Source organism: Callithrix jacchus, chromosome 11 (genome assembly GCF_049354715.1).
Source record: "Callithrix jacchus isolate 240 chromosome 11, calJac240_pri, whole genome shotgun sequence".
Lineage (NCBI taxonomy): Eukaryota > Metazoa > Chordata > Mammalia > Primates > Cebidae > Callithrix > Callithrix jacchus.
The window spans coordinates 109,725,763-109,738,097 of record NC_133512.1 but is presented as its reverse complement, the minus strand read 5'-3'; the positions used below and the strand labels follow the sequence as shown (position 1 = coordinate 109,738,097).

Here is a 12,335-nt window from a genome sequence, read left to right as displayed (position 1 = left end):
AAATCAGGAAGACTTTCTTTTCCAGACTCTAAAGAACGAACAGTAAAAGCCGAGCTGCCCTGCAGTAAAAATGGGCTATAAAAAACAGAATGGCAACAAGCACACACTTACAATAGCAGGAGACTTAAAAAAGTCTTGGGAAATACTCTGTCTTTGTCCTTAGAAAAAAACTTAACAAAATATTTTAAAGCCATTTCTGGAAGCTCTGTCTTTACAGCAATCCAGAACCTGTTTCTGCCTGAAGCCCAGACTGCACATTGAAAGGTTCTGCGGGCAGGAACTCTGCCAGGGCTTCAGTATTTTCCCAAATCATCTCCACCAGCTCACCTTGCACCTTTTCAATTAAATTATTTACTTAATTGCAACATATCACACTTGGTATATTTTCCGCCGGCACTGAAGAAAGTTATCCTGATTGGGCCTAATCATTTTCCAGTTTGCAGAGTTCTTTCCTTCCTTCCTAGGAAAAGCAGGGCTGACAGCTTGAGAACACCAGGTCCTCCGCTTTGTCCCTGAGCAGCCAGGCACGGCAGCAGCTGGCCAATGCTGCCACCATCTGTCCGTTTTCAGCAGTCGTTGTCACTGAATGTTTACCAAGTGCATCTTGAGCAATATTTTCATTCTGCAGTATACTAACATGAGAGGTGGCTTGGGGGAGGAGATGACAGCGAATTGATATTTTCTTCCAACAAAGCAGATGCACATTGCACTGCCTTGTCGTATATGCAAGCCAAAAAGCAAAGGGCACTCACATTTGGAAATCAAAGGAAAACAAGAGTAGTGTTGCTGAACTCTATTGGATGACTGGGGGACCCTTTTGAATATGTGCACGATGATTCTTCCTTTTGTTTTTTTAATGTATGTTTGTACTTAATAAAGCCAACATGTGTTAAAAGAAATGTGTTTAAAGTTAAAGAAATCAAGATAAAAGTCAAAGTATGACCTTTCCTTGGAATGTAGAATCCACACCAAGGGTACACTGTGTGCTTACTCATGAGAGAGGATGAACTATAATTAGGCTGAGGCTGAATGGGGAAAGGGGCTTAGGATGACGTGATTGTCCATATTGATTAAAGGAAAAATAATACTTTCTTCTTTGCATTGGCTGTGGTGAGTCAGGGCATGGGGGTGCCTACCATTTGGGATGTCGTCATTAGAACAAGAAATAAGCATCAAGTGGGTGGCTGAAGTCAATCTAATTTCAGGCCTTTGGAAAGAATTAAAATAAAGGCAGGCTTGCAAATTGAGCCAAGTTCATCAAAGTCAGGAGCCAGATAGGTAGGGACCACAGGTTATACCTTAAGGAGCCATAATGAGGATATGTGAGCCTCAGGGGATCAGTTCATGTGTTCTTCAATATTTCGGCAGGGTGACAGCCATTGGGAGTTGGATAGGTGTCAACGTGGCCAAGGAAGTGAGAAAATACAAATTTACCAGATGACAAAAGACAGGCTGTTTCTCATTTATAAACATGAAGGTTTGAGATCATTCTTGAGTTAGCTGAATTTTACTGCAGCCAAGAGATCAAAAAATGGGACAGCTGCAACTATGTGACAACCTCTGAATTGTGTAAGCCAGTAACAAAGAGACTACACTGCAGCCACTGGCCACATGTAGTGACCCAGCACTGAATATAAATAATCAAAAATTAGATGTGCTCTAAGCATAAAATACATGCTGGATTTTGAAGACTGTACAAATAGAAAATAAATTAACAATGTTTATAAATTAACACATATTAAAATGATACCACTTTAGATAAATAAAATATACTATAAAATTAATTTTACCTGCTTTTTGTTTAAAGTACCTTCTAGAAAATTCAAAATTGTACAAATATGGCTTGCATTAAAGTTCTCTTGAATAATAGTCTCTATTATTATAATGCTACAGCTGTTAGAACCTTAGAGATCTGAATGCATTTCTTCATAGATTTAGAAAGTCTCAAAAGAGGCTAAGGAACCTGCCAAAGTCACAGAAATAGGGGCGGAACCAACTCTCTCACCTCCACTTCCAAGTGTGTTAATGAGGAATGTATCCCTCTGCCTCCTTGTATTTTTTTTTTTTTTTAAGACAGAGTCTCACTGTGTCACCCAGGTTGGAGTGCAGTGGCATGATCTTGGCTCACTGCAACCTCCAACTCCTGGGTTCGAGCAATTCTCCCGTCTCAACCTCCCAGGTAGCTGGGATTACTGGCACGCACCACGTGCCTGGCTAATTTTTGTGTTTTTAATAGAGATGAGGTTTCACCAGGTTGGCCAAGCTGGTCTCAAAGTCCTGACCTCAAGGGATGTGCTCACCTCAGCCTCCCAAAGTGCTGGGATTATAGGCATGAGCCACCATACCTGGCCTTTCCTTGACTTTTTTTTGAGGCAGAGTCTCACTCTGTCCCTGGGCTGGAGTGCAGTGGCATGATCTCAGCTCACTGCAAACTCCTCCTCCAGGGTTCAAGTGACTCTCCTGCCTCAGCCTCCCTAGTTGGGACTACAGGCGCTCACCACCACACCCAGCTAATTTTTGTATTTTTAGTAAAGACGAGGTTTCACCATGTTGGCCAGGATGGTCTTGATCTCTTGACCTTGTGATCCGCTCGCCTTGGCCTCCCAAAGAGCTGGGATTACAGGGAAGAGCCACCACACCTGGCCTTTCCTTGTATTTTTTAAACAATATACAATTAAAGTAGCTAATATTGAAGCCTAAGAACTTTTTTTCCAAAGTAGTGCAAACTTTCTATATCTTAAATAATACTTTGTGTGCTTAATCTAATATGGGCAGGGGTAATATAGGCTCATCCTAGTCAATCAAAAATAATCCATTTCTGATTTCTCCCTGAGCTTTGTCACTTGACTGGGGCATTCTGACAGCTTCTACAGTGATAGATATGCTCACTAACTAAAGGCTGGATGCCGTACACCAAATATACACTTGAATTCCGAATTATACTCCACTTGCCTAAAGCCAGCAGTTTTCTTCATGAATTCATCAGGCTGTTTCCTCTGTATAAACTCTGCCTCTACCTACAATTAAAAGTTTCATTTTCTAGACTAACAAACAAAAAAAAAAAAATCAATCACATACCATGATAAACATTTCAGAAACCTCATGTTTTTCACAAAACATCTTACTTTAACAAGGTAAATTAAATAAAACTTGGGTTTACATAAGGTATAAGATAAGCAAAGTTTTGATTCTGAGTACTTTAACTACAGATGTTTCCATTGACAAAAACGATTAGTTTAAGAGTATGCACCAACTCTAGAGTAAGTATACTGCCATCATTTTAGGCATGCCGAATGCCAGTGGTCATGGGACACCCAAGTGTAAATGACTAGTACATTTGTGAGTTACAGCAAAGGAGGTAAAAACTGAAGTTAAAACGTAATGTCCCTAAGAGGAAAAAGTACTCACCACATTAAAAAAAAAAAAATAGCCTTGTGGATTACTCATAAATGATGGAATCCCTAATGAAGAGATGCTTGAGAAGACTGGATATGCAAAGTAGGACAACTAGGTAGTCTGCGTGTCAGGAGGCTGACAGCGGCAGCAGAGGCATCACAGGCATTCAAAACTGTAATTGGATCTGGCCATGAGGAATTTATTAAGATTGTGCCAACTTTCACTTACTCGTCATCTGGGTTTTGTCTCAAATACTCTATTGAAACTACTTTCTTGAAATTCCATATTCAATGGTAACTTTTCAATCTCTCCTTGAAAATGTTACCATTGCCACTTTCTTGAAACTCCATTTTTGGTTTGTTTACTTGACAGAACAGACTGGTAGTTGTCCTATTCTTCTATTTTTTTGTTTGTTCTCCTTTTGGACTTTGGCTCAGACCCCATAATTATAGGCTTCACAGTGTGTGGACTTGTCTGTCTTCCTTCTTTATCCTTTATTCATTGGAATCCCATGCTTTCAAATATTCATCTAACTGCAGAGAATATTTCAATACTACATGACCTAGCACATGCTTTCTCCACCTATCTGCTGACTAAAGAAAAGGAAGAAGAAAGGAGAGAGAATGAGGGAGGGAGAGGTGGAATGGGAGGTTCCGTGGAGAAGGGAAGGCCTGGGAGGTGGAGCACCCAATGCTCCAAGATTTGGGGATCCAAGATTTGGAGATGTTATGCATAGCTTATGTGTATTTAAGATACAGGAAGGATGACATTTTCAACTTATCTGTTTTTGTCACTGAGGTTTAGAAAAGGAGAAAAGATGTGAGTGCGATGCTGAAGTCATATGAGAAGGCAAGTAGATGCTAAAATGAGGAACATCACTATGGGTATGGTAAAGAGTCACGGTGAGTTTATCCTTTCATTAAAGATAACTACGCTGGGGATGCTTGAGTTAGGAAGAACACAATATATATCCATCCTCAGAGGGTCCATTTGGATGCAATTCTTACTAAGGAAAGTTGGGAAATTTTCCCCTAGCATATCCCTAAATATATCTCCCTAGAACACTAAAATCAATTGAAATTGGTATTGAGTGAAAAAGAAAAATCCACGGCCAAATAATTTTGAAAAACACTGGGTTTTAAAAAGCTAAATAGGTTTGGCTTCTTTGCTGTAAGATATGACAATGAACTTTATAAGCTAATATGTAATATGAAGCTTGAAAAAAGACTATTTTCCCAACTGAACATTGTTTTTACTCTCCACAGAGTATCTGAGAGACCAATAAAAATCATGGTTTATTTCATTGCGTTTATTGGTATATAATGTGTATCCAATCCTATATTAAGTGCTTATGTGCTAAGAGAGATCATATCTTACTGTTACCTTTGAGGATAAAACATTCTAATTAGGGAAATTAGAGAGAAGCTAAAGAGAGTTCATAATAGTCATAGATCCTATGAGATCGGATTCCAAATCCAGACGAAAAAGAACCAGAAAACACAGTCTAAATGTCACAATTCTCAGTTCTTTACTTTGCTAAACATATCACCGTACATAGTGGCCAAATGGAGAAAACAGATGAGGTATAACAAACAGGAGAAAATATATCCATGATATTAACCTTCATCCCAATTCCACCTTTTCTTTATAAATGGATACAAACATACAGTCAGATAGAAGGAAGAGGTTCTAATGTTCAGTGGCAGAGTAGGGTGAGTACAGTTAGAAACAATGTATTATATATTTCAAAGTAGCTAGAAAACTTGAAATATTCCCAATTCATAGAAATGATATTCTAAGTAATGAATACCTCCAAACCTTGACTTGATCATTACACATTCTATGAATATAACAAAATATCACACATACCCCATATATAAGTAAAATATACCAACAAAAAAGAATAAAAATTGGACTAATTAATAATCTTTAAGGCAAAACAATAGTAAATATTCTGAGTTGTATTTCCACTAGTTTAAAAAAAATGCAATAATTCAATTGTGTCCATTCATTTCTCCTTACTGTGACCAAATTAGTAAGAATAAATGGAAAGGGCTGGATGTAGTAACTCACATCTGTAATCCTAGCACTTTGGGAGGCTGAGGTGGGCAGATTACCTGAGGTCAGGAGTTCAAGACCATCCTGGCCAACACGGTGAAACCCCATTTCTACTAAAAATACAAAAATTAGCTAGGTGTGGTGGTTGGTGCCTATAATTCCAGCTACTCGGGAGGCTGAGGCAGGAGAATTGATGGAACCCAGGAGGCGGAGGTTGCAGGTAGCAGAGATGGTACCACTGCACTCCAACCTGGGTGACAGAGTGAGACTCCATATCAAAAATAAATAAATAAATAAATAAAAATGGAACCAGGTTGGCTTCTATTTTAATATCAATTTAACTATCTATAATCTTCATTTTAATGACTTGACAACATCCCTACCTCATGGAACAGGAAATAATAAAGCATAGTTGAGGGAGTGAAGCATACGTTAGCAGGATCAAGTATGTATTCATGAGGACAATAACAAAGTCCCCTGTTACTCTTAAGAGCTATGATTCACCTGAGAGATATATGTGTGTTAGGGGATTGGAAAGACTGGGAATGAATAAAAAAAAAAACTGCCACAGGAAAACAATAAGAAAGACAGAATCGGCAGAGAACCGGATTCTTTTTCAGGGACCTACCGTTCCATCCCCACCACAGGCCAGAATTCGCAGATTTGGGACTTTCCTATACAATTCAAGCCTGTAGAGGAAACCAAAGAGAAAGTAAACAAAAGAACATTTCACTGGCTAGAGCAGAGAGAAACAGTGGACAACATGGGTGAGGGTGGTGTCCACTGGAGAAAATGAATAATCATGAGGGTGACAATGCTGTCATAGGTCCCAGGTAACCACAGGAGGAACGACTCTCGCAAGTGGAACACACATAGGCAGCAGACATTATTTTTGCATGGCTGACATTGGAATTTTAGGGATTTTAGGATGTCATAGTGTTTTAGTTCCCATAATTTCTGTTACATGTCAACATTATTTTCCTCATTCATTTTGACTTCCTTCTTTTTCTTTTTATGTAAGAAATCTTTTTCAGTAAGATGGGAGGCTTCCCCACTATCATTTTTACTACGTCTACAACTCTGTCCCGTCTCTTTCTCAGCTCAGTCACTTACACGCCACTTATACCTCCAACCCAAAGTGGGAAGATTGGCTGATTTTTCTTTATTTCAAACTTGCCTGCTTGAAATAAGATCATTTGTCTTTCCTGTTGGCTCTCAGGAAAATGCAGGGACACTGCCCCTTCACATTAGTGAAGCTGCTAGTGGCTGTAATCTAGAAAACATCACCTGTTGAGATCACAAAATATGTTTTTTTTTTCTGGAAATATTTCCTGTCCTACCATGTACTTTGTTGTGACCTATGAAGTATCCCTCTGGGGTCTAACTAAAGTGATAACATCTTAAGAAAAAGAAGTTCCTAAAACGGCACATCCCAGGATAGCAGATTTGCCTTAGCACAATCAAGTACAGAAAAAAAATTATATATGTACATTATATACATATACACATGGAGAGACAGAAAGAGAATCTTACAGCAAACTCAACTGGCAAAGAAATTTATTCATTAAGAAAATAACAAACTAATTTTCATATTTCCTAATCTGCACACTTAAAATATGTAATTTCTCTATTTTATATAAGAATACTATTTCTCCAGATATAATCTTTTCCTCTGATACTGTTGCTTATTAAAAAATAGCTGGTATCCTTATGCTGTAACGTTTATCAGATAATATCTGAACTACCCTAGTAGATGAATTTCAAACAGGGTACCTGTAAACCAGAGAATAGCAGAAGTGTCCTTGGTCTTTTCCACTGTGTGCCTCTCCATCAAAGCGGAGAAAAGGATATGGGTCACCTACGACCTATACTTTATTTTACATACTTCTAACAAAAGCAGAGAATGAGATTTCTGAGAGGTTCAGAAAAGGGACTGAGCAGGGATTAATCCATCTTCCCCACACTTGTGCAGAGACCTCAGGTATAATCAACTAATTCACACACACACACACACACACACACACACACACACACACACACTCTTCCTCTAATTCAAATGTTTATTGACAAACATGGCTCTACCCTCCACAGATATACACTTATATTCCCATTAATGTGCATCGCAAAAGTTGTACATGAAGAAACAGAAAAACAATGAGTCCCTTCTCAATTCACAGATTTGCTGAGAACAATCTACAGTTACACATACATAAATAACAAACACACTAGAGGTATTCTGTGAGTTAACAGCCTAGAAGATATGTTTTGAAGGGAACTAACCCATTAAAGAGTAGCAAAGAACATTAGATGAAGTTTAAAAGGAAGGAGAGTACAGGTGAGAAGGTAGATGACATGGTCAAGAAATACCTCACAAGGTAACCAGATACTGAAGCAGAAAGTTCTCACTTGCCTAAAACATATACGAACCGTGGAGAATATTTTGAAACTTACGCATCTTTTGGTCCTTCCTGAGAGAGATCAAAGACTTGCCGTGGATTCAGGTACCACATGAACATCTGCAGGACTTTGGTTCCCTGTAAAAAGTAAAGAAATACATAAAAAGGCAATAATAGGAAGAAATTTCCCAATAATAACTGCTCATTTAAAAAATAAGTTTTTATTTAAAATAATATGCAGGGCACAGTGGGTCATGCCTATAATCCCAGTACTTTGGTAGTTCGAGGCAGGTGGATTGCTTGAGTCCAGGAGTTTGAGAACAGCCTAGGCAACATGACAAAATCTCATGTCTACAAAAATTGCAAAAATTAGCCAAGTATGGTGTACATGCCTTTAACTCCAGCCCAAGAGGCAGAGTGTGCAGTGAGACGAGATCGGACCATTGCACTCCAGCCTGGGTGACAGGAGTGAAATTCTGTCTCAAAAAAAAAAATAAGTGAGTGAATAAATGATGAATAAATAAACAAAATAATATCTAATTATAAACAACATAGAAGAGTAGTTAAAATCTTTGGCTTTGGCCATGGATATACATAGGTTGAATGTCGGGTTAGATGTTTATCTAACCTGTGTAACACTGGGCAAGTTTCTTAATTTCATTAAAGCTCAGCCCATATTTTCTCTAATACAGAGACAAGAATGACCAGTTTTCAGACTTCTTGCAAGGATTAAAAGCAATAGTTTTTGAGAAGAACATCACAGTGTTTAAAGTGCAGAAATAATATTGATGAATAATATTGGTTTTACTATTATTACTTAATGTATGAAAATCCATATAGAAAAGTTATTCATCAGCCTATGTAATTTCACATTAATTTTCACTTTATTGTGCAGATATTTGTCTGTATTATATAAAACATGGGCAGTATTAGCTAAGTATTAATATAATTTTAGGGAAATACTTTTCATCTAACTGAAGCAAAGGTATCCCAGGCTCCCAGTTATTATATATATGTGTGTGTGTGTGTGTGTGTGTGTGTGTGTGTGCGTGTGTGTAAGTGATACATATATAACTTCCTTAGTAAGACCACAGCTTACGCTGACATTTTCAATCTCCATGCCTCTATTGGTTTAAGCCAAACACCTCTCTCTCACATGAACATTTGTGGGGAATTTTTAAGTAACTGTGACATTTATAAAGATGCTCCTTATAGCAGACATAAGGTCACTTTAGAGATCATTTTTAAAGTCAATTGAGCAAACAAAAATGCAAAAAGAATCTTTTTATCAAGCGATACCAAAATAAATTTAAAATTGAGTAGGATGCCTCATTTTATCACCCAGAGCAAATAATATCTAACCGGTCGAGCCGAGTTTGTTGCTCATAATATTGTTGTTTTAGTAGATATCATAATTGCTCTTTCTTAAAATATTCCTAGGTTTGTATATCTAATAAGCTGTATTAAGAGTCATCCTAGGGCCGGGTGCAGTGGCTCAAGCCTGTAATCCCAGAACTTTGGGAGGCCGAGGTAGGTAGATCACGAGGTCAAGAGATCGAGACCATCCTGGTCAACATGGTGAAACCCCGTCTCTACTCAAAATATAAAAAATTAGCTGGGCATGGTGGCATGTGCCTGTAATCGCAGCTACTCGGGAGGCTGAGGCAGGAGAATTGCCTGAACCCAGGAGGCATAGATTGCAGTGAGCCGAGATTGCGCCATTGCACTCCAGCCTGGGTAACAAGAGCAAAACTCCGTCTCAAAAAAAAAAAAAAAAAAAAAAAAAAGAGTCATCCTAGTATAGTAGAAATAGTGCGAGATTTGAGGTCAAACTAACCTCAGTGTTCTGAGTAATCATGAGCATTTTTAACCGTGCAGAAATGCAGTATATAAAATGGAAAGGATATCCACCTGCCAGGATGAATATGAGAATTAAATGAATCAGTAACAGTCATGTTTCTAGCATGGTATGTGGCACAAAACAGACCTTTGTTAATGTTAATCCTTTTCTTTTTTGCAGGCTGTTAATCTATTCATTAAATTACACTTCAGAGTGTGAGCTCTAAAGTGTAGCTTATAATTATCACATTGTTACTCCTGTTGTTACATAGGCCAATACAGGTCTTTTGTTGCATGTATCAGCCAAACCTATAATTTAAAAGTTCTGCTTTATCATGTGCTTGCTATAATTTTAGGAATCACATTCTATCTAGTAATTACAACAAATCCTTCAGTTTCACCAAGTGACATATTTTGCTTCCTATCAAATTCAAACATAGATTTAGATATATATACACACCAAATACTGGATCATTTTCCCTCTCCTCTTGCTGAGCCTTGCTGTGAAATGTGTTTGGGATTATGTCGAATAATTTTTTATGTTTAATAGGTAACACAAGAGTTATTTTAATGACCAACTAATTTATAAAACATTTCCAACTGACTTGCTAGAAAATTCATTGTTCAGTTTTAGATTCCTAGAGTAGTTTGAATCATTGATGTTAATTACTCCTTTCCACCTTTGCTATAGCAGAGTGTACACCTCAGTTTCAGCTTCTCCTATTATGCAGATATTACTAGGCAATTAACATCTTCCAAAAACAATAGAAATGAAAATCATTGAGAGATGGCTTTTCTTGACCTTGAATTTCTCTAAAAGATCTGAGTGGCCACAGAGATGCCATTTCTGCTGCAGTCCGTTGGAATAACATCCCTGCAGTTGTGTAGAGATAACTTGCATAGCCATGCATGGCTACCCTGCTGAAGTTGACATTCAGGCAGAATATGATTACATCTACTAAAAAGTAATCTTATCAAAATACAGTATTTATTAGCAAACATGGTAAGTGTCTGAAAGAAAGCATTTAAAAAATGCTCCACCTAGTGGGTGGAGAAAAAAAGATGTAACTCACACATTTAAATGAATTCTATTAACTCTGCTGTTACCTCCTGGTTAAGTTACTATAAGGCTTTGATATGAGTCATTTATTAAATGTAACTGAATGGTTTGACAAATATTAATTCACTAGGAGAAGGATGATTTGTTTCTTCCTCAATAGCAAGATTAAATCTACTCAGACACCTGTCACTAACAAGTCTCCAACACTCTCATAGTTAACACATGCTATAATGCCAAACATAAAAGCCACAACTTTTGTGCAAGAGTCTAGTTGTCTCTAAATGAAAAAAACAGCTTACATGCCAATCCCAATCCATGGATGCTGTTGTAGATATACCTCATTGACCACAGAACTTTTCTAGATATAAGAATGGGTATTCCCGAGGAGTTAAAACATTACACTTCCCAGCTGCAGGTATTGGGGAGGAAGTGCAACAGGAGAATACAAATTCCCAAAAAGTGCGTGGATTGAACAAGATTCATTCATTCATCTACTATCTGACAGGCACAGTTTTAAGTAGGAGAATACGGAGATGAACAAGACAGAGATGATCTCACTCTCAGAAGAAAGTTCTGTGCATTATTGATAAAGGAAAACATAATGACAACTGTTGCGGGTGTGGAGAAGCAATCAAGAATGGGTCAGTTCAAACAGCACGTCAATCTTCATCAAAGCACCATAACTCTAGAGTCAGCTATGTTATTAAGTCTTGATTTATATCACACAGGTATAGTCAAGATTATAGAAAGAACGATTGCCCAGACAATAAGAAAGTCCTGAGGAAAAAAAAAATTTTTTTTTGAGACAGTTTCACTCTTATTGTCCAGGCTGGAGTACAATGACATGACCTCAGCTCACTGCAACCTCTGCCTCCTGGGTTCCATCAATTCTCCTGCTTCAGCCTCCAGAGTAGCTGGGATTACAGGTGCCCACCACCATGCCTGGTTAATTTTTGTATTTTGAGTAGAGATGGGGTTTCACCATGTTGGCCAGGCTGGTTTCAAAGTTCTGACCTTAATTGATCTGCTTGCCTGAGCCTCCCAAAGTGCTGGGATTACAGGCTTGTGCCACCGCACCTGGCTGAGAAAAATAAATTAACGAGAAGAAGGGTTTAAGAAATAATTATTTCAAACTGCTTCAAACAATCCAAACGGAATGCCTCATTTATTCAATAAATATGTATGAGGCTTCGACTCTGTCCATGGGTACCATCAGGATCTCAGAATCTACTGGAAGGAGACCAATGCAAAATAAGTTAATTCACTAAAGATGGGAACTTCTCTGACACAGATGTCTAGAGGCTGAGTCCCAGAGGAAACACCCTAAGCCCAAGTTGAGAGATTAGAATGCATCGTAAGTAAAATATCTAAAATGTGTCTTGAAAGATGAGTAGAGTTAACTATTTCTTTCCACCTCAAACAGATAAAGAAGTTTCAGTGTAAAAGCATAAAAAGTGTGAAACAGCAAAAAGCTACATTGCACTCACTTTTCCAAACCATGAGATAGGGAGTTGCAAGAGAAGAGATAGCTAAAGTGAGTTGTAGTTTAAATACTGTATGCTGAGAAGCTTGGATTTTAATTTATG

At 37.9% G+C, this 12,335-nt stretch overlaps 1 protein-coding gene across 17 annotated transcripts in view; it reads right to left on the bottom strand.

The window, feature by feature from the left end:
- DGKI (diacylglycerol kinase iota) overlaps positions 1 to 12,335 on the bottom strand; it is a 448,494-nt gene that overhangs the window by 196,324 nt on the left and 239,835 nt on the right. For all 17 annotated transcript variants that reach the window (XM_035254659.3, XM_035254662.3, XM_035254663.3 and 14 more), the window contains 2 exons: positions 7,906 to 7,988; positions 6,083 to 6,143 (listed from right to left, as the gene is read on the bottom strand). In XM_035254659.3, coding sequence (XP_035110550.1) covers positions 6,083 to 6,143; positions 7,906 to 7,988 — 144 coding nt within the window. The remainder of the gene's footprint in view (positions 1 to 6,082; positions 6,144 to 7,905; positions 7,989 to 12,335) is intronic.